At 50.9% G+C, this 21,090-nt stretch overlaps 7 protein-coding genes across 7 annotated transcripts; 4 read left to right on the forward strand and 3 right to left on the reverse strand.

Moving 5' to 3' along the window:
* Positions 1-669: 669 nt before the first annotated feature.
* Positions 670-2,694, forward strand: BROUX77_000809 (uncharacterized protein; the record flags this gene model as incomplete). The annotated part of the gene is made up of 3 exons (XM_073753251.1): positions 670-700; positions 1,098-1,832; positions 1,889-2,694. 3 exons carry the CDS (start codon positions 670-672, stop codon positions 2,692-2,694), a joined length of 1,572 nt encoding a protein of 523 aa, XP_073609044.1.
* A 522-nt stretch (positions 2,695-3,216) lies between these two features.
* BROUX77_000810 (uncharacterized protein) lies at positions 3,217-4,625 on the forward strand (the record flags this gene model as incomplete). Its single annotated transcript, XM_073753263.1, has 6 exons — positions 3,217-3,245; positions 3,316-3,429; positions 3,893-4,004; positions 4,092-4,190; positions 4,278-4,403; positions 4,506-4,625. 6 exons carry the CDS (start codon positions 3,217-3,219, stop codon positions 4,623-4,625), a joined length of 600 nt encoding a protein of 199 aa, XP_073609045.1.
* Positions 4,626-6,181: 1,556 nt separating this feature from the next.
* Positions 6,182-7,311, forward strand: BROUX77_000811 (uncharacterized protein; the record flags this gene model as incomplete). The annotated part of the gene is made up of 3 exons (XM_073753274.1): positions 6,182-6,379; positions 6,458-6,631; positions 6,694-7,311. The coding sequence occupies 3 exons, from the start codon at positions 6,182-6,184 to the stop codon at positions 7,309-7,311; spliced, it is 990 nt and encodes a 329-aa protein (XP_073609046.1).
* Positions 7,312-7,669: 358 nt separating this feature from the next.
* Positions 7,670-8,450, reverse strand: BROUX77_000812 (uncharacterized protein; the record flags this gene model as incomplete). The annotated part of the gene is made up of 2 exons (XM_073753285.1): positions 7,670-8,194; positions 8,274-8,450. The coding sequence occupies 2 exons, from the start codon at positions 8,448-8,450 to the stop codon at positions 7,670-7,672; spliced, it is 702 nt and encodes a 233-aa protein (XP_073609047.1).
* Positions 8,451-9,591: 1,141 nt separating this feature from the next.
* On the reverse strand, positions 9,592-10,161 carry BROUX77_000813 (uncharacterized protein; the record flags this gene model as incomplete). The annotated part of the gene is made up of 4 exons (XM_073753296.1): positions 9,592-9,707; positions 9,772-9,814; positions 9,871-9,935; positions 9,996-10,161. 4 exons carry the CDS (start codon positions 10,159-10,161, stop codon positions 9,592-9,594), a joined length of 390 nt encoding a protein of 129 aa, XP_073609048.1.
* A 1,711-nt stretch (positions 10,162-11,872) lies between these two features.
* BROUX77_000814 (uncharacterized protein) lies at positions 11,873-13,269 on the forward strand (the record flags this gene model as incomplete). The annotated part of the gene is made up of 3 exons (XM_073753307.1): positions 11,873-12,024; positions 12,095-12,235; positions 12,300-13,269. The coding sequence occupies 3 exons, from the start codon at positions 11,873-11,875 to the stop codon at positions 13,267-13,269; spliced, it is 1,263 nt and encodes a 420-aa protein (XP_073609049.1).
* Positions 13,270-14,404: 1,135 nt separating this feature from the next.
* Positions 14,405-15,772, reverse strand: BROUX77_000815 (uncharacterized protein; the record flags this gene model as incomplete). The annotated part of the gene is made up of 2 exons (XM_073753318.1): positions 14,405-15,042; positions 15,142-15,772. 2 exons carry the CDS (start codon positions 15,770-15,772, stop codon positions 14,405-14,407), a joined length of 1,269 nt encoding a protein of 422 aa, XP_073609050.1.
* Positions 15,773-21,090: the final 5,318 nt, after the last annotated feature.

The following is a 21,090-nucleotide window of genomic DNA, read 5'->3' on the forward strand; positions in this document are numbered from 1 at the left end:
CTGGACAGTGCTGTGAGAGCCGTCTCATTCTCCCCCGTTTAATAAATACATACATCGAAACTTCTTCCTTCGAAACTGCGTTTCTACCGAAAATTTCGCCGGCTGATAAGCGCAGTCAGTTGCTGCACTAACTGGCTGCATATATCTCAAAAACGCCGCAATTGAAACGGCATTTCGGGAAGCAGTGTTAACCATGCAGGCAAAAACAGACAGCAAAACTTCCTGGCACAAGTGGTTTCCAGTATTCATCCGAGACACCTTTGCACCTCTTGATACACAGTTGCGCCCAAGGGAAACGAAGGAAAAGTGAACAACTGCCCACCCAGTCCTTAGATATTAGTCGTGACGTGCTGCTATAACCCCGCCTTCCTATTTTCGCCTTCCTTCCCTGTTGTATTGCGCCGTTTCTCACGTCCGTCCACCACAGCCCAGTCAATAAGACCATCATCCCACTTTCCCACTTTCGCAAGAGCCCCGTTTGTCCCGTTTGTCCAGGTCCATTTAATAGCCCCAGTAGCCGCGTCTCCTCTTTCCGTTCCTGTTTTCCTCTTTCTCTTCCTGCATCGCGATCCAATCCTGTTCAAGCCCGTTTGCCTGCCTGCTTGAGAGTGTTTTGTGCGCTTCAACCTTCCTTTTGAGTCTTTCTTATATTTTTCCATTCTCACCATCATGACTGTCCCCGATCACAAGGCCTGCCTCAGTACGTCTCGATCTCGAACACCCCCACTGCCAGATTCCCCTCTACCACACCCGACCTCACCATCTTCTGGTTTCATGCCTTTTCCCCCCTGCTCTCCACCACCGCCTCCTCCTCCCAAGGATATCCCCTCTATACCTAACCGAATGGCCTCTTATTCTTCCGAATGTTGGCCCTCTTCTACTCCCCCTGGTCTACATCACAGGCTCATGTCTCCTGTAGCTACCCGGCCCGTATCACCTCCAGTTATGCAGCCAATACCACCCCCATTGTCCTCTGGAGTTCCGTCCCTGTCCCATGTGCGCCGGGGGCGCTCCCCGGATATCTTACTCACCCTCCTGTACATCCTCGCTTATCTTGAGTTCGCCTGGCTAATTTTCATGCTTTTGCGCTCCTTTAGTCGTCATTGACGGTTGGGGTATTGCTTCGGCCACCTCCCCCAAGGATGGTGATGCCATTGCTGCCGCCGAGACCCCCGTGATGGATGCTTTCGCCCAGAGTACCACTGGCTACCGCAAGCTCGACGCCTCTTCGCTGGCTGTCGGTCTCCCCGAGGGCCTGATGGGTAACTCCGAAGTCGGACATCTTAACATTGGCGCTGGTCGTGTTGTGTGGCAGGATGTTGTGCGTATCGACCAAACCATCAAGAAGGATGAGCTGCTCGATAACACCGTCATTCGCGAGACCTTTGAGGCTGTCCTGAACGGTAACGGCCGTCTGCATCTCTGCGGTCTGGTTTCTCACGGAGGTGTTCACGCCAAGCAGAACCATCTGTACGCTCTCCTGAAGGCCGCCAAGAAGATGAACATCCCCAAGGTCTACATTCACGGTTTCGGTGACGGCCGTGACACCGATCCCAAGTCCGGAGCTGCTTACTTCGAGGAGCTAGCTGCTTTCATCAAGGAACTGGGTCTGGGCGAGATCGCTACAATTGTCGGCCGTTACTACGCCATGGATCGTGATAAGCGCTGGGAGAGAGTTGAGCTTGCCCTCAAGGGTATGTGCAACGGCGAGGGCACCGTTGCCACTGACGTTGTTCAGGCCATCAAGGACGTCTACGCCAAGGGTGGTGACAAGGACCGTGACGAATTCCTGAAGCCCATCATCATGGGCGGTAACGAGGCTCGTATCAAGGGTAAGTCTTAATACTAATCAACTGCGCTAGCGGCATCACGACTAACTACTATACAGATGACGATACCGTCTTCTTCTTCAACTACCGCTCTGACCGTGCGCGCCAGATTACTCAGGTTCTGGGTGGTGTCGACACCTCTGTTATGCCTGACTTCAAGGTTCCCAAGATTGCCCGCCTGGTGACCATGACTCAGTACAAGGCAGACTACCCCTTCGCCGTTGCCTTTTCTCCTCAGCGCATGGACAATGTTCTGGCTGAGTGGTTGGGCAAGCAGGAGGTTAAGCAGGTTCACATTGCTGAGACCGAGAAGTACGCCCACGTTACCTTCTTCTTCAACGGTGGTGTTGAGAAGCAGTTCCACCTTGAGGAGCGTGACACTACCCAGGATCTAGTTCCTTCCAACAAGGCCGTGGCTACTTACGATCAGGCTCCTGAGATGAGCGCCGATGGTGTTGCCAACCAGGTTGCCAAGCGTCTAGCGGAGGATGAGTTCCCCTTTGTCATGAACAACTTTGCCCCTCCCGACATGGTTGGCCACACCGGTGTCTACGAGGCTGCCATTGTTGCTGTTGCTGCCACTGACAAGGCCATTGGAAAGATCTACGAGGCCTGCAAGAAGAACAACTACATTCTGTTCATCACTGCCGACCACGGCAACGCTGAGGAGATGAAGTTCGCTGACGGCAAGCCCAAGACCTCGCACACTACCAACCTAGTTCCCTTCATCATGGCCAACGCCCCCGAGGGCTGGAAGCTGACTGCTGATGGTGTTCTGGGTGATGTTGCTCCTACTTTGTTGGATGCCATGGGCCTGCCCATTCCTGAGGACATGACTGGCACTTCGCTGCTGTCCCGCTCATAGATTTGGAATTCTCTGTTTACAAGTTGCGGCGAGGGTGAGAGTACAAGATTTTGCAAGTAAATAGCGATTAGCCCTGAGGTTAGGGCTACAGCCGTATAAAAGTTATAGAGATATCCGCAGTAGAGAACATCGCCGATAGAATAAATGAAATAATGATGCAGACCTACAGTTGAATAGAATGTGATTGAATTTATATAAGCGATTCGCACATTTATGCAAGTTGATTGCTTTACCATTCTGGCGTTTTGTGACTGGCGTTTAACATCAGAAATCAAGTCCAAAGACCCATCCATTCGTAAAAGCCGCCCGTCAGCTGCTCAAAACCGCCCCGCCATCGCATGATATGACTAAGCTTTTTTTGCTTCCCCCCCAAATCAGCTACTCAACCTAATTGAGCCGGAATTTCCAAAAGGCGACATAACGACAACATCAAGACGACTTAAAGAAGACATTCCAGCCAATCCGCTCTCCAGTTTGCTACACGCCAAAACCCACCAAATCAGATAATTTCATACAGCAGCCATGTCAAGCAAGAAGGAGCTCGCGGCAGGGTAAGTTTAGGTTACAGTTGGTCCCAATGGGAGTGAAGGTGGTGAGCTAACTGTTTTTTCTAATAAATAGCGAGACGAACCCCCGCGGTATCCCGAAGGCGCCCTTTGTCGATCGTGTCGAGGACTATGTGACAAGCCACGAAGAAGTCGAGGGGACGCTGCGCAACTTCCAGGAGATGATAAAGTGAGTCGTGGGGGGGTTTTAAGCCAATGGAGGGGAGAGTTGGCATGTGAACATGATTTCAAGAACAAGACAGCAGCAAGACGTTGGATGTGGTGGTAAGCAATGTGGAAGTGCTAGCGAGTTGGCAAGCTTCGCCCCAGCGAGAGATGCGCCTAGGAATTACGTGTGGTATCAATGAGAGCCATACAACCAAAGACGAGGCCGGACGCCAGTCTTGACATGGCTCAAGGAGCGACGAGAGGCTGTATCGAATACAGCATCAAAATCGCATGACTATGGCGACTCCTTTTCAGATCCGGCAGTATCTTGTCCGGCCAGTATAGGCGCATAGTCAAGCAAAGGCCATGGCGAACAAAGACTTTGTTTGGAGGGATAATCACGTCTTGTTAAAAACGTTGCGCGGGTGGGATACACTGCAATCAGTGGTGGAACAAGGACTAACGTATGTCACTTCTTGGCACAGCAAATACCAGTTCATGGAAATGAACCTCCAGAAACGCCTGGCGGGCTTGAAGGAAAAGATTCCTGATATTCAAAAGACACTAGAAACTGTGCAGTTTCTGAAGCTCCGCGGTGTAAGAAGATCTCCTCCCCATTGTTACACTCGTAAACATTTGTGCTGCCATTCTTGGTTGAAAATGATCGCTAACTAGGACATTAAGACCGATGCGGAACCCATTGACACGACCTTTGAGCTTAGCGAGACTCTTTACGCAAAAGCATCTGTTCCGGCCACTAACGAAGTCTATGTCTGGCTTGGTGTACGTTGTTCTCCTGTCCTGTGTCGCAGTACCTAACGCGAGTTTTCAAGGTTTCGGCCGCGCTAACTCTATATTTGTGACCTGCAGGCTAATGTCATGCTCGCCTATCCCGTTGATAAAGCCGAGACGCTTCTTACCGGCAAGTTGAGTGCGGCAAAAACCAGCGAGAGCAATTTCGAGGAAGACCTGGACTTTGTGCGCGAGCAGATCACGGTAAGTCTACCCAGCATCCGACAACCTCATCACATCGGGCTACGCTTGGAAAGAACAGTTTGCTGACTGGTGGTTTGTCGAAACATCGGGAGGGGAAAACAGACAATGGAGGTTGCCCTGGCACGTGTGTACAACTGGGATGTTGTGCAAAAACGCAAGAACAAGACGGAAAAAGGCGAAGCGTCAGAGAACAAGGACAAGGCGATAGCTGGCAAGAGCTGAGGTGGGTGGTATATAACGTCAAGGCAAAAGCTTAGATGGAACAGAGGTCAAAATTTTATGGAAATACATGGACAGATATACCCAAAGAAGAGGGGGAAAAGGACCATGTGTAAATGTGGTGATGTCAGTCACTACAGCCAGCATCAGTAACCATGTATAGCAGGGAGGACGTCATAAAAACTGTCAGTTGCCAATGACTGCCAATAGCCGCCGACAACGGCCAGAACAAGGGCCCGCAAACACAGGGCAGCGCTAGTGGGGAACTGCTTGGCCTGGCTTGGCTACTGAGCCCCTCTTGCTCGACGGGCTGCAGGTTTCAAGGGAAATGACAAGCCTGAAAGACCCCAAAGACCTGCAGGCTGGCCTGACGGAAGACGGAAACGCATCACCGACAAGTTGAAGATGAAGCACAACAGCCACGTTTTGCGGGCACAAGGAGGGGGGGAGGTTGGATTTATTTTTTCAATGTAAAGCGGCACGGCACATGAATTGCCTCGACGGCCAGCCAAAAGCCAGCCAGCATTGAGTAGAGGGCGAGCGGCTCAGGGATAAAGGGGAAGGGAAGGAGCGGGCAAACTAGAAGTGGGCGGCGGAAATGGAGGCAGTTACTAGACTCGCTAAGCATTGACCGACGTTCCCCTGAGGCAGCGTCTTTGCGTCTTTTGGTGGGTGGGTGTGTACACCTGCGCTTGTAACTATTGCATTGTAGTTACAATTAGCTGTGTACTTTGTAGAAAATACATACAGAGCAGCCAGCCCCTGCTATCGTCGTCGTGTTCTTTCCCCGACAAGGCATTAGTTAGTTATCGATTAACTATCGCCAATAAGACCTTTCTTTCGGGAGCTTTAGTTTTGGGCCTGCTAGTTACTTTGCTCCTCCATCCTTTTGGGCTCTTGGTCTTTTTTTCTGCTTCGTTTTCTCTCCTTCTTTTCCTTTTGTTCTTGTTGAGAATTTCGATTTTGCCCTCCAAACCCCGCCGTCCAATCTAGACACCCATTCAGATCAACGCCGTAAGTCAAACGGAAGGAACAGATTGATTCTTGGGTGACTGCCTACTCGTGGCTATCCCGACGTTTGGTCCTGCTCCTGTCTCGTCTTCATTGTTCCTCGCACCTTCCTCCTTTCGTTCTCCTGCCCTCTTGCCCTACTGCCCTGCATCACAGACAGCCTCTGCTCCTTCCCGCTGTAGGCGTTTCTCTCTCCCCCCTCGTCTCTTGCTCTTTCCCTAGGCTATCCGTGCCGGCCCAGCTCCTGCCACTGTCTACCTATTGTCACTGCTCCCATTTATTTCCTCCTCCTCCTCCTCCTCCAAACCCCGTAGCCTTTTTCATTTTCTTTGTTTTCCTAGCCTCAGTGTCGCTTCTGATATCAAGAATATCCTTCGATCTTGCTTTATCCTCAACCTTCATACACTCTTTCTAACATCGACGCCACCGGTCTGGCTGTTTTCATTTCATAGAATACATAGAGGCTTTGCTCTTATCGCTCGTCTCAACACCAACATCGAATTGCTTAGTTATCGTATACATACACACATTCACCATCACTCTTCAAAATGGCTGCCTCTACTCTTGTCGCCGCTCCCCTTAAGCTCGACCCCAAGTACGATGACTACGAATACCCTACTACCGCCTCTGAGCCCCAGGCTGGCCATCCCGGATACCTGACTGCCGAACAGCAGGCCCAGGTTGAACAGCTGCGTCTGCTGCTGGAGGCCGAGGGCTTCACTAAGCGTCTAGACACTCTGACTCTGGTAAGTCTCCTTCTCACTGGCAAATAACTACTATGGCGATCTCCTGTCTAACACGACATGCTCTTGCCTCCCGAGTAGCTGCGTTTTCTGCGCGCACGCAAGTTTGATGTCATGCTCTCCAAGACCATGTTCATTGAGTGCGAAAAGTGGCGCAAGGAGACAAACTTGGACGACACTGTCCCTACTTGGGACTTTTCTGAGCGCACCGAGGTGTTCAAGTTCTACCCCCAGTACTACCACAAGACTGATAAGGTACGTCATACCCTCCTCCCTTCGTCCCTTTCAGCCCCCAAACTAACCCTCGCAACTCACAGGATGGCCGTCCCGTCTACATCGAAGAACTGGGCCAGATCGATGTGACTGCCATGTACAAGGTCACCACTCCCGAGCGCATGCTGACCAACCTTGCCGTTGAATACGAGCGTGTTGCGGACCCCCGTCTCCCTGCCTGCTCGCGCAAGGCTGGCCATCTGCTCGAAACTTGCTGCACCATCATGGACCTCAAGGGCGTTTCCGTCACTCGCATACCCCAAGTCTACAACAACGTGCAGAGCGCCTCCGTCCTGTCCCAGAACTACTACCCCGAGCGTCTGGGCCGTCTATACCTCATCAACGCCCCTTGGGGCTTCTCTACCGTGTGGGCGGTCGTCAAGCGCTGGCTCGACCCCGTGACTGTGCAGAAGATTCACATTCTCGGCTCGGGCTACCAAAAGGAGCTTCTGGAGCAGGTCCCCGCTGAGAACCTCCCCGAGAAGTTTGGCGGAAAGTGCACCTGCCAGGGTGGTTGCGCCTTCAGCGATGCTGGTCCGTGGAAAGATGCCGAGTGGGCCCGTCCCGCCAAGTGGGAGAAGGCTGCTGGTGCTCCGGCCGCCACCACCACTAGCTCTGCCCCTGCTCCTACGCCCGCCGAGGGCGACAAGGTTGCTGCGTAAGAAGGCGGCTTTAAAAGGCTGCAGTATAGCATTGGTTTTGTGAATGATGAATAAAGTACCTATGAAGGGACATAGCTGATCATCTGTATTACTGGGATATTTGATGGTGAACGCGGAGTTTTTGCGTCATGTTTGTTTGTTGAGACGACTCGTTTCTTATAATACCATTCCCACTTTTACTCAATCAAGAGTACCATCTTCTATGCATGTTTTCTTAAGTGAATAGGCTCAAGTGACATGTAAATAGTATGTAACTATGTGATAGCCATAAATCAAGAACTCCGTCCCGTATGAAGCCTACCTCCATCATTAAAAAAGAATTAAAAAAAACCAAATAATAGCCCGCCCACGGCCACTTCTACCGGCCCTGCGTCACAACATACTCTCCCGCAACCCGTGCTCTCTCCATTTTTGCCACGATCGCCGGCATATCCCTGGTCAACTTCTGCAACGCCTCGACAGCCGAGCCATACGTCTTTTCCACGTCCGCCTGCCTATCCAAGCCGGCACGCAGCGCCTCCTCGGCGGCAATCTCGCTGTGTGCGCGAGCAGCCGCCTCGCCGACAGTGCTCTGGGCATACGCGCGCGCAGCGTCCTCGTCGGCCGCGGCAGCCGCGCGGAACTGCTCGGCCAGCTGGCCCGCGACGTGCGCCGGCACCTTGTGCTTGAGCGCGGCAATGTCGGCGAGCAGGTCTTCTTCCTCGCGCGCAAGGTCGAGCACGCGCTGGTGCGCGCGCTCGTCGAATGGCTCGTAGGCCTCGGGCGGCGCGGCGGCGGCGGATGTGCCCCCCCCGTAGCCGCCGGTGAGGAACGGGCGGATGTCAATGGGCAGCCCGTTGATGGTTAGGTTCGGCGCGGCGAGGGTGAAGGTCTTTTGGATGTACTGCGTGGCTCGAGAGAATTGGCGGGTTGATGGTCAGTCTCTATTGGTGGTAGCGCAGAGAGGCCGGCGGGGTGCTTACTTCGTTTACGAGCCCCTCGATCTGCATGCGCAGCTCGTCTTCAGTGTTATCCCCTTCGACGGGCGGGAACGCCTCATCCAGACGCTCTCTAGCAGCACGGCGGACGTTTTCGAGGAGGTACAAAAGATCTTCCTGGCTCTGCAGCTCGATTTTGCGGTGGGCGACGGGACCGCTCATCATAGAGAAGCGCTGTAGTTGTTCTTTTTTCTTCTTTTTTTCTTCGTGTTTGTTCAGTCAAGTTTCGTCTGCTATTGTCGGGGGAGCACGCAGATGGCAGCGGCTTGTAGCTAGCGCTATAAAGAAAGGCCTTCTGTCAAGTTGAAAACAGGTCTTGGTAACTTCAACTCAGCATCACAATCAAATCAAAACAACTGGGAGCGCAACAATCGGCTTAACCCTGAAAGTAGCCCCAGTTAGCCCAGGCTATCGATAAAGATCCGTGTAACACACATGGAGAGACTCCTCGCTCTCGTCCCCATTTTTATGAACACCCCCCATGTTTCCTCGCCCCAGACTAAATGTGGAGCACTTAGACAGCTGGTTATCGTTATCTTGGGCCAATACGGGCCTACCAATGATCTCATTTCACGTCATTTAGGATTCCCATGGCCCCCGTGCACGACAACGAGCGCCGTGGGATAACAGATTATGAAGTTGAATTGTTGTGTATGCGGTGGAATGTTACAGGCAGAACTGCAGTTATGCCTTTGGTGTGAGTCGGGTTAAAAATATGTTTGTACATATGGTCATCAGACTACCGATCCAAAAACTGTCATGGTATAGAGAGTCAATTAAATGAACGGTGTGTACTAGCATCAATGAAAATCTAATACAAAAATCAGGCTCACAACGTGTGCTTCCCGAAAAGAAAATAATGCAAGATCAAGAATCTACTCAGGTACAGTCCAAGGCACGAAACGTGCCAGCGAACAAGCTGCACGTCAAGTTAGCGGTAGCGTTGTGCCACTTCAGCGTAGCCGCTCCGCATGCTGCCAGCGCGCATGTTTGCTGGCAGTCTTTGCACCCGACCGCGCAAAAGCATCTTGGGCAAGAAATAATAAACACGCAGGAGAAAACAAAGGCCCGTGAAAAATGAGAAACTAGACACAATAATACAACGCCATAGGCCATTCGGGCTATACTGGTAAGGAACATACTGGACAAAAAGAGGGTGAAGAAGAGGCTCACTGGAGTCTCGACTTGGCAAGAAGCGAAGGGATGTCGTAAGGCGCCGAACGCATGATGTATATACCCTCTTAGACAATATCGAGGGCACACGGCGAGTTCGGTCGACGCACATGGCACGGAGACGGCGCGCTTATTTTGGGAGCATCATCTCAGCCTCTTCGTCGGTTATGTGGATTTCGTGCACGGCATCACGGCGGAGTTCGAGCGGAACGTAGTCGCAGTCAATGTAGGAAGGCAGGAAGATTTCTGTAAGCCCCTTTGTTAGTGGATGAAAAATAAAGCATGGCGAATGCGGCCCTGATATACTCACCTGGGTTCCAGTAGAAGCCTTGACCAGAAGAAAGATACGATATCTGGGGGTGTGTTAGCAAGACTTCAGAGTGTAACACCGGAAAACAAGGATACCAACCAAACGGGGAGAGTCGGGGCCCCCAATGTCAACATGAGTGGTCTCTTGTTGAGAAATTGCCGAGCCTGTGTGGTAGAAGTGTTAGCGACAGGCTTGGAAAAGCAGAAGTCGGGCAGAAAACGTACCCAGAAGTCTGGAACGGCGGCGAGATCTCTCATGAGGCTTGTTTTGGGGCTTTGCTGGAGATGGTGAGAGCGGCGATGATGATACCGAAGAAATAGAGTGTCGCGACGAAGAGGAAGCTACGGACTGAGGCGATGAGGCCTTGTTTGGGATCTGAATCGAAGACATGACGGCGACCGCAAAGATGATGGGTTGTTTGACGCAAGAAAGGTATGGATAAGAAGAAGCTTTGAAGCAGCTATAACAGGAACGAGATGTCCAACGAGAGACTGACAACTCAAGAAAGTACTGCGAGCATGTACTGTCTCAAGGGCAGAAAGAAAAGTGGCTCAGAGAGTGTATCTGGTCGGGTTGTATCGCACCATGAAACTGGCAGGGAGGATGGTAAGCGAAGGAAACAAAAAACAGCTCGCCCTGGACGTATTTTGGAGATGTGCGCCAGGAGAAACACAGCGGAGGTTTGAGAGGGTAGCTGGGCGGAAATATGAAATATAGGGCCAAAAACGTCAGGGAGTATCACAGGCAAATCGATGCCAGGGGAGACTGAACTCGAGGGCGATTCACAGAAGAAAGTCAAGAACGAAGAGATGAAGAGTCGGCAAGATGTAGCTGCACGGACAGTGGCAGCGAGAATACGGAAGCCAGAAAACGAGCAGCAGATAATACAGAGAAGAAGCACGGCAAAGGCAAGGCAGAAGATGGCAGGTCAAATAGTAGTGGGAGAGTTCACAAACGAACCAGCAGAGACAAATCACGGGAGAAAGATTGAAGCTGAGCAAGAAAAAGAAAAGAAGAAAAGAAACCTGGCCGGCCTCTCAAGTTGGAGATTTAAAAGTACCGGTACGTACCTTGGATCACCACTCGTTGATTACATCCAGCTCCTAAACGGCAACCATGCCCCACTGAGTGAGTGACTGCCTGTTACATTGCACCCTTTTGGGCATCACATGCAAAGGCAGTTGCTTGCTTGAACTCACTTGTTGCCAATTATGTGCTTGTTTTCTTGTATGTACATCTTTACAGTAAGCAGCCATCCGCTGCGACCTAGCTGGCCGCCTATCTTTAGAGCCTCAATTCACACGTCCTTCTGTGAAGGCCATGAAGCAGCGCCGTGATTCACATCTTGCTTCAGATTCCGAGACATTTTCTATGAGCCGGTGGCGTATGAGCCTTCCACAAACACATAATCCTTCTCCGGAAGACAGGCGGCAAAAAAAGACAAGCACCATTACATACAGACACATGATAAGAGTGAACCGCGATAGTACGTGGGATGTGTTAGCAGGTCGCTGGAGATATACGCATATGTCTAAACTGGAGTCCTGTATTCCCTAGGTATTCCAAGACAGCTTCAAAGAACGCAGGATTGCGCCCCAGAACAGGGTTCTCTCAACCAACCAGCGATATCGGGTGGAGCAGGTTTCGAGACCATACCCTATGGATATAAGGGTCTGGCACAGCCAGCTTAGCCCACGTGACTGCCGTCTGCGATGTTTATGGCCGGGGTTTAGCCGCCCCAGGCTACGTCGACCGGTGTCAGCCTGAAGCTAAGCTCATTGTAGTAGAAGCAGCACTGGGAGCACTACATCCAAGCTCTACCTCGCTCAACTCGACTTCGTCATCAACCCCGTCATCAACCGCTCGTCAAATCGGCATCACCATCGCCGGAACACGCACTTCAGCTTGCTGCTTGCAGGTCTCCCAAATAGCTTGCTCTTCCTGCCCTCTTGACGTTCATTTCCCAACCTCTGTTATCCTCGCTTTCCTGTGGTCTGCGATCCTCGACCAAACGGCCACGACGCTCTTCGCCAGTCATTGGACTCCAGCCTTGCGGCATCATTCCCATCTTCAGACCAACCACCAGAGAGGCTGAGAAACCATGGCTGACGTCGCTGTTGAAACGCCCGCGAACGTTTCTTCCGCCCTCAAAAAGTCCTCGACGCCCATACCAGCTCTCGACAGCTTCGACATCCAGGGCGCCGACGGCAGTGATGAATACGCTACTCTGAAGAAGCTTCAGCGCCAGCTCGAGTATGTAGCGAGCCACTCATTGCCTACATCGGCATCCCCATGTACACAGGCTGACGTATTGTTTCAACAGGTACATCCAATTGCAAGAAGAATACATCAAAGATGAGCAGCGCAGTCTAAAGCGTGAGCTCGTGCGAGCGCAGGAGGAGATCAAGAGAATCCAGAGTGTCCCTTTGGTGATTGGCCAGTTTATGGAGGCCATTGACCAAAAGTAAGCCAAGCTCTCTGACGCCCTGCCTCTACCAAACACCCTCTAACCCGAATTTCCCTTTCAGCACCGGTATCGTTCAGTCGAGCACTGGCTCAAACTATGTTGTGCGAATCCTTTCCACTCTCGATCGCGAGCAGCTCAAACCGTCCTCATCCGTCGCCCTTCACCGTCACTCAAACGCCCTCGTTGATATTTTGCCTCCGGAAGCCGATTCCTCTATCGCCATGCTTGGGTCTGACGAAAAGCCCGATATCACGTACGCCGATGTTGGTGGTCTTGATATGCAAAAGCAGGAGATCCGTGAGGCCGTTGAGCTCCCTCTGACCCACTTTGATCTCTACAAGCAAATCGGTATTGACCCTCCTCGTGGTGTACTGCTCTACGGCCCTCCTGGAACCGGCAAGACCATGCTGGTCAAGGCTGTTGCAAACTCTACAACCGCCAACTTCATCCGCGTCGTTGGCTCTGAGTTTGTCCAAAAGTACCTAGGTGAAGGTCCGCGAATGGTCCGTGACGTCTTCCGCATGGCCAGAGAGAACTCGCCAGCTATCATCTTTATTGACGAGATTGACGCCATCGCCACCAAGCGTTTCGACGCCCAGACCGGTGCCGACCGTGAAGTCCAGCGTATTTTGCTTGAGCTTCTGAACCAGATGGACGGTTTCGACCAGACCTCCAACGTCAAGGTCATCATGGCCACCAACCGCGCCGACACCCTAGATCCCGCGCTGCTCCGTCCCGGTCGTCTAGACCGCAAGATTGAGTTTCCTTCACTGCGCGACCGCCGTGAGCGTCGCCTAATCTTCTCTACTATTGCGTCCAAGATGAGCCTGGCGCCCGAGGTCGACCTTGACTCCCTCATTTGCCGCAACGACCCTCTATCTGGTGCCGTCATCTCGGCCATCATGCAGGAGGCTGGTCTGCGCGCCGTGCGCAAGAACAGATATAACATTATTCAGAGCGACCTGGAAGACGCGTACTCGAGCCAGGTCAAGACCTCGACCGACGAGAACAAGCTAGACTTCTACAGATGAACGGCCACAACCCTTGCAAATTCATTGTCAGACCAGAGGGTCTCTTTTCGTTCTTTCTCTCTCTCTCTCTCTCTACATCTCCCTCTCTACCTCTGCATCCGTGTATGTGTGTCTTAGTCTGCCGTCTTGGTTCTTTTTCTTTTGGTTCTGTTGGCGTGGGGTCATAATGAAGTTGGGGGATATGAGAAGAGATGCCACGGTAGTATTCATGTAAATCATGGGACATTGTAGAGTATCCAACGAAACACGCATAGGAGCATTCATTCGCCTACCAACCTTTTCTCTTTTCTTTTCCATATATTGATACTGTTCTTGTGACTTTGTGATCTTTATTGCAATATGCAGGTAGACCTCTGATTGACACAATCTTTTCATGCACCTGATAACAAATAAACAGCAAGTCAAAAGTGAAAGAAGATTAGAATAAAGGTGAAATATAAAGACGAAATAAATCACAAAAGCACGCTGTTCATGTATCCTGAAGAGGGGAAAAAAGGAAGCGAAAAAAAAAACATCATAGTGTAAGAAGAAAAAAGGACATACGGAACAAGAGAAGAAAAATCATGGTCTATGGTGTAAGAAAAAAAGGGGGCAGAAAGAAGGATGGGAGCGCAGGCAGAAGATAAAAAAATACCCAAAACCAAAAGAGAAAAAGGGGAAATGAAAAAAATAAAGCAAGCAAAAGGCAGCGAAGCACATGATAATGTGCTCTGGGGTATATCCTCCTCCTGTTGAACGCAATCAACATGCGCCGAAAGCAGTGACGGAAGGGCAGGGTGAAAAAAGAAAGGGGGAGGGGGGAGAAAATTGAAAAGAGAAGAACAAAAAGATGACCGAAGTTAACGGCAGAAATTGAAGGGCATATTTGACGGGGAGTGTTGCAAACAAGACTCCCATCTGCACCAAGTCTTGGTGCTTGTATGTGAATATAAATGATGAAATAAAACAACGACGGATCGGAATACCAGCCCTAGAAACTTCATGGGCAAGCAAAAGAGAATGTTGAATGGAAGCGTGTAGAGCGTTTATGAGAACAACACTATCCAATCATTCGAGCCATCCGTCATTTGCACAATGTTTGGATGAGAAACATAGCTCTCTGGCTAGGCAGCGTGCCAATGTACGTGCAATATGTCTAGTTGTACTTGTTGTGCTCCATTTCATACAAAAGCTTGGTGAATGACGAGTGCATTTGGTAGAAAAAGTCAGGTTGGCCAACAAGTTCTGCCAGGCCGCGAGCTTTCAAAGAAACTCCTGGCCCGCCTGAGCCCATGCGGCGGTTGAGACCACCACTGTTACCAGGGAAGAAGCTGCTTCCACCTCGATCTCGCTCTGTGCCCGTAGATGAGGTGGAAGCGGTATCATATTGTGAAGTAGGGGCAGGAGGGGCAAAAGGACCAGAACCCAATACTGGGCTGGAGGATGAATCAGTCGTCTTTTCAGCTTCCAAGTCAGCCATCTGCTGGATAGATGCAGCCATTTGGCGAAAACGGCGAGCCAAGTATTCAAATTTCTGCATTACCTGACGTTCTCCGTGAGTGCTGATAGCCATGAAAGCATAGACGCGCTTGTGGCCTCTCGCGTGTACATCAGAGATGCGGAAAATGTAGGCTGTAGTGTAGCCAGCAACAGGATCGCCAAAGAATATGGGGCCACCTGAAGCTGCATATCCAGCGCTATGGGTTGTAACAAACCCAGGGATAGAGCCTAGATGAGAGGCAGGTCCTCGGGGAAGAGTTTCAAATGACAAGGTACGTAGACAAGCTGCTCTGACTATAGAGAAGGACGAAGGCTGGAGAGGCTCCTTGGTTGAGATGTACTTCATGTAGTGAACATGACCGGCAACTGGAGACTGGCTTGATGAAGACATACTAGCCCTTGAGGTAGATGTTCGTTGTCTAGAAGATCCCGGTCGCACATCATCCCCTTCGCTGTCACTGGCAGCAGATTCTGTAGATGAGGGAGGTGAGGTTTGCCAACCAGAGGGCATTTTTGAGTACGGTAGGGTACTTCGTAGGACAGGAGCGCGGCTGTCGTCGCTTTCAGAAGACGGACATATAGTTGGAGGAACGCTCAAAGCACAGTTGTCGCAAGGACCTGCTCTACGCGTGACATGCTCATCATAAGTCTTTTTGAAGCCAGAATCACGTCGTGGAGGATCATTTTTGCGCGGACTATCCGGGGGAGTGCTCTCGGCGGGAGATACAGAGCCACGCGACGACGACGTGGTGGCAGCAGAAGATCTGAGAGGAGTGGCCCGCGGCGGATGCTCATCCGAGGACTGAGAAGACCATGGTTTGTGAGAAGTGGTGCTCAACCGACGAAGTGATTGCTCAAGCGTTGGAGAATCTACAGTGGAGCCATCTCCGGTTAGAAATATGGGGGTGGTTCCCTCATAACATGTAGAACAGGGGACCTTTGCGCCCTCGGTGACTATCAGCGGCGTGGGGCCGTGGGTGTCACAATAGTGAGCAAGGCAAAGCTGTAGATTTGGTGTCAGCATCACACCGATAGAATTGACATGAATAAACGCGTCGGTTCAGAGGCAAGAGAGTAAAAGAGTCAGGAGAGCAAGGGGTGGAAGAAAAGGAGTAGCATAAAGGGGAGGGCTTGATATGAAAATCGGCGCAGCCACTATATAAGTATGTGCAAGTATAGGTAGCCATTTGAAGTATAAACATCAACGCGGGTATGTGCGCTCGGTGACCTACTGGCATGATATAAGAAGTAAGGTAAGGGCACAAAGGAGATTGGGATCATGAAGGCAGCAGCAAAGCTAAGTCGAGAAATGAAATAACTAGCATGCATGTACATACTTGTACTCATAGTGAGTGAGCAGCAGCACCAGTGACAGAGGCAAACAAACATGGCTGTATCCGTAGACCCATACTAATGGGTTGTCATTTTTGACACAGCGCAAATAGGCCAAGGTTGCCACTGGAGCCAAGGACTAGTCGGGTTGAAAGCGGTGAGACGACTTGGCAGGTTGTCTTTGCATGGCTGCGAAAGGTTGGCAAGATCTGACTGCTTTTAGACGACCTTTGTTATCTGTGCTTAGACGTGCGGTTCGGAACGCAGGGGGGATTGATTCAGAAGGAGAACCTGGGGTAGGAAAGGGATCGCTGGAAGGAGGTAGTGCAAATGGGAGAGATTCTGGAAGCCAGAGTTGATGTAGTGGGAAGTAGAATGACACAGAGGGGGGCGGAGGGAGGCCAAAAGCATGCGACATGTTGCGGAACATTCGCCAGCGGATGACAAAAGTGCACCCATTACGACACCAGTAGCTTTGTCCCTGATACTTGGCGGTACTTGGATAGGCGAGCTGCAGGTTTGGTGTCGATGGCAAGACAATTTTAGATGCTTTTTTTCAATGTGAAAGATAGAGGCAAATGCGACTGGCCATGGCGCCAATAATTACCAAGCCGAGCAGTAGTTTGGTGAATTGCAGGCAAGTGTCAAGTGATAAGATAGATTTAGAGGATCAGGATCAAGAAGCTTTTCAGGACCTGAGGTGGAGAAACCGCAGCCAGGCAAAGTAGCAGTGGTGATGGGCGGATCTTGGTTGGATAGCCGGCAAACTGCGACATCGGGGACACCTAAAAGCCAGGGAAAAAAAGCCGCTGAATCGAAGGTACCCACGGGAGAAGGATCATAGATGAGCCAGCCAACCAAGTGAGACTTAATAAAAGCGTGGCAATTCCAACAGCAAGCTGGCAGTCCAGACCACAACTTGCCGTCTTGGGCTAGCATAACAGAAAAGGTAGAGCTGAGGATGCATTACCAATAAGCCTGGAGGGAGAACTCGACTTGAGTCACTGGGCTGCGGTTTTGCCTTGTGCGTGGGTGTTATTGGAAGATAGGGTAGGATTTGTATCATGTAGCATTGTATGGCACAGAATGTTTTACTTTGCGTTGGAGGGTATTGGGCAACTAACGGAGCAGGCCGGTTGCGCTGCAGGCAAAAAACAGCTTAGGCTCCGGAGTCCCAAGCTATGGGCGGGCAAGAGGGGGTGACAGAGATGCAGAAGAGAGAAGAGACAACAAACGAAGCCAAAGTAAAAAAGGCCCGGGGCTCAGACTTACAATAGTTGACATTCTGCCAGCGCGAAGCGAATTACGGAAGTTTCGGTTTATGTGAGCAAGCTGGCAGTTTCAGATTTAGAGGCAGCTTCGAGTTTAACAGGCCACGGAAAATCAAAGACCAGGCCAGGACCAAAGCAAAAAAGAGAAGTAGAGCAGACGGAGGGCGAGAAGGGCCGAGCTTTTCATGGGCGGGCTTGTGTGGGCTTCAGAGAGCGAGCGCGGCAGACGTCGACGGTGTGGAAGAATAATATGAGCGAACTTGGGGCCGAGCAAGCGATTGGGCGTTCCAGGTATCGAGTCGAATGTTATGCTGGGGCTGTGGATGTTTGGGCGTCGGTGTTGCGATTTGGCTTCAGGCAAAGCAGCAGGCAGAATATGTGGACGTAGTGGTAGAAACGCTGACGGCGACGGCGATAGTGACGACAATGGGTGACGGGGCATTTAAGCCAGCGTACAAACGCGTACAACCATGATTAAAGCGCAAAAGGACAAAAAGGAGAGTGGGCGTAACAACGGCGAGCAAAGCAAAAAGAAAAGAAAAATAGAAAAAAAATAGAGCCAACGTGGTGGTGCAAAGCAGGGCGACCAACGACGACCAGGCTTTGTATGAGATGAATCTCAAAGGAGGGGGCCAACAAAAATATATACAGAGAAGCAAAAGGGGAGAAGAGAAAAGAGAATGTGAACAAGAGAAAGCAAAGGCAAAGAAAAAAAAGTTGTGTGAAAGGAACGGAAGGAAGCAAAAATCATGGATGCCCGGTAATCGAAATCGAGGCAAGTGCAAGTGCTGGGCTTAGACTGGAGCAATTGCAACGACTGGAACTGGCAACTGGCGGCGTGTTTGATATCCAGGGCCGTTTGTGAGCAGGGAAGGTGCCTTTCTTTTCACCAACCTGCATGACACTTCCTTCCTACTGGCCTTTTTTTTGTGTGCTGTGTGTTGTGTGCGGCGGTTTTTTTTTTCTTCTTTTTTTTTGATTGTGTGCGAATCCAGTTGGGCTAGACCCAGAGAGATCTATGCATCAGAACAGACGTAGAAAAAAGAAAAAAAAAACCCGAGGGTCAACGACTGGGAATAGCAGGCAATACTTGATGCTCACCGGCTGTTTGCTACTCATGAAATGGAAGCAGTTGCCTGTCGCTTCCGAGCGTTAGCGTTGGTGCTGGCGTCGAACGTTGACACCTTCCGTTTTTTGCATCTGACTAGCTCCATGTTGGCGTAGAATAGTACCGGGTACTTTCCCGTCGCTTGTCCCTTTTTTGTTATTTTCGACACCAAGTATTTTTGGCGTACCTTTTTGCCTGTCTTTAGCGCATCGTAGAACAAAGCCGGAACAAGGCCAAAAGGAAGACCCCAAGAGACGCTACGGGGTCTCCAATAAAGCTGCGAGTCCTGCGCTTAACCCGATACAGCTTACAGTGTAAGCGGTGCCGTCTTGCAGAGATAGAAGGATACAGCGGTCCAGGCCGATGAGTGTGTATGTGTATACAAATGTGTGTAGATACATTGTGCATATACAGGCCGAGTCGGATGGTGATGGCAGCAATCGAGCGGCCAAAACAACGCAACAGACAGGTATGCCGTGTCCAGTAGTTGCCAGAGCTACTTGTGTATATACACATGTACATACATACATACATACGTATGTACATACCTGCTTGTAAACCGCTGTGGTATTTGGTATTATTAGCACAGGCCGGCTTCCACACACGCACCCGCCAGGCCGTGCCGTGCAGGCGTCCCGGTGCCAATATCCGTGGCTCTGGACCTGAACATGGTCGTTCCCAGCTTCACGTTTCTGCTCGACAGCGGTGGCCTCTTTTTTTTTCCTTTTTTTCCATCATGTGTTTCCAGGCCTTGCATGGTCTCCCTTACATGGTCGTGGCCTCCTTACAGAACAGAAGAATACTGACAACAGGCTGTTTTTGCTGACTTGGGCCGCCTGACTCGGGACAAGCAAGTACTTAGGTACATACCGCCATATCATGTCATTTCAGCCGGCCAATCGCAGCCGGTGAAAAACAAAGACCGACTTTGGGTACTTCTCTCGGTATCAGAGTGCCCCTCCGCGTCTCTGAGTCTCTGCTCGCATCTTCGGGTTACGGCAGCCGTCTTCCAAGTGTGCCACTTGGGAACATGAAGATGGGTAAATAGGCGGGGCCATGTTCTAGCCTGCCCACCAAAAACTGCTAGAAAAAAGGTCCCTTCAGCCCCCATCATCATCACGGCCGTGTTCTGTTCCGCTTCTGCCCCCCGCCCGCTTACACTCAGCCAATGATGCGGCTTCTCCAGGCCAGCCTGCGCCTGTGTTGTCTACTATTTTTGCGCGGTGCAGAGCTCGCTTTCTCAAGCTTTGGTGCTGCTATCAACCTGGAATCCCGTCAGCGCTGACCGTGTTCCGTGCGGCTTTGCTTTGCTGTGCTATTCTGGGAATGGTGACTTGCTTGCTGCAGTCTAGCACTGGCTTCCATGTCCAGCCGCAGAGATCAGAGACCACGCCAATAATTCCGTGCTCACTATCTATCTCTCTCTCTGCTTATCCCCCGTCTCGACCTCCGCCTCCAGCTCGGCCGCAGCCATCCATCCATTGTGACACCAACACGTCGCCATATCTAAACCTCGCGTCCCCCCACAGCCCGCAATATTGCTTCGCTTTGAGACAGCCAGCATCAATTTGCTGTCACCTGTCACACCTGCAAACAAATACGCAAAGGCGCACGTGCTATATTAACATGTTCCTGTATCACAACCAAATAGATAGAACTATTGTTCACTAGAGAAAATCCACATATCGCGAGACTTCCCATACGTAGCTATACATGTACATGTGTACTTCTATCTGCACGCCTGACTCGAGATCTACCAAGACACAGTTATACACTTACACATGTATAACTACTTAGATCGTCTGCGTTTCTTGGTATTCCTTTTGCTCACCCTGCCAAAAACTTCCTCCCATTCTACTGCCACGGATTGTGATGTATCTGGTTGCCGCATTCTGGCCGGTTTGAGGCCAAGTTTCACAGCGTCCCCCTCCTCTTCCTCCTTGCTGACCCTCGATCTTCGCATGGACCCAGATCTAATCTGTTATATTGCCTGATCTCAATAATACGCTTAGCCTAGTACACGTACAGGTACAACTAGACGGCATGTGGACGTGGCATCAAATCTAACCGTATCTGAGATTGGCGTACATACTACAACCACTTTTACTTGACTAACAACCGACGACTACAAGTCGTGGTACTGCATGCCACCATCGACTAAAAGTCCATCTGCCGCCTCTGCCCTCCTTTTCCAACCGACCCGTGCGATGTGTCATCCATCTGCTCTGCCTTCTCTTTCGTCTTATCTCGCTTCGTCTCTCACGGTTCCCATCTTGTTCTCTCAACAAGAGTCGGTGAACACGACTGACCGACTTTGGGCTTGGGTGTACCTCGCACCAGATCCCAATTCACATAGCCCTGGCCGCGGATTGGTCCTGTCTTGTTACTGCTTCCATTGCCCATGTACCACCTCTCTCTAATTCTCCTCTCGTCACACGCCCTTAGCCCCGAGAATTATTTGTCTGCAAACACCACCATGACTGAACCAATAATCACATGTATCTTTCCCGATACGATACGGAGACGAATAAAATACTTGAGTTTTAACAGGCTGTCTCATCAGCCTTGTGATCCATTCTATTATCTTGTACCACCAGTCTATATATAGCAGTATGCTTCCTTGTACACACA

This window comes from Berkeleyomyces rouxiae, assembly GCF_048999995.1.
Source record: "Berkeleyomyces rouxiae strain 22BRR77 chromosome Unknown BrBRR77_ptg000001l, whole genome shotgun sequence".
NCBI lineage: Eukaryota > Fungi > Ascomycota > Sordariomycetes > Microascales > Ceratocystidaceae > Berkeleyomyces > Berkeleyomyces rouxiae.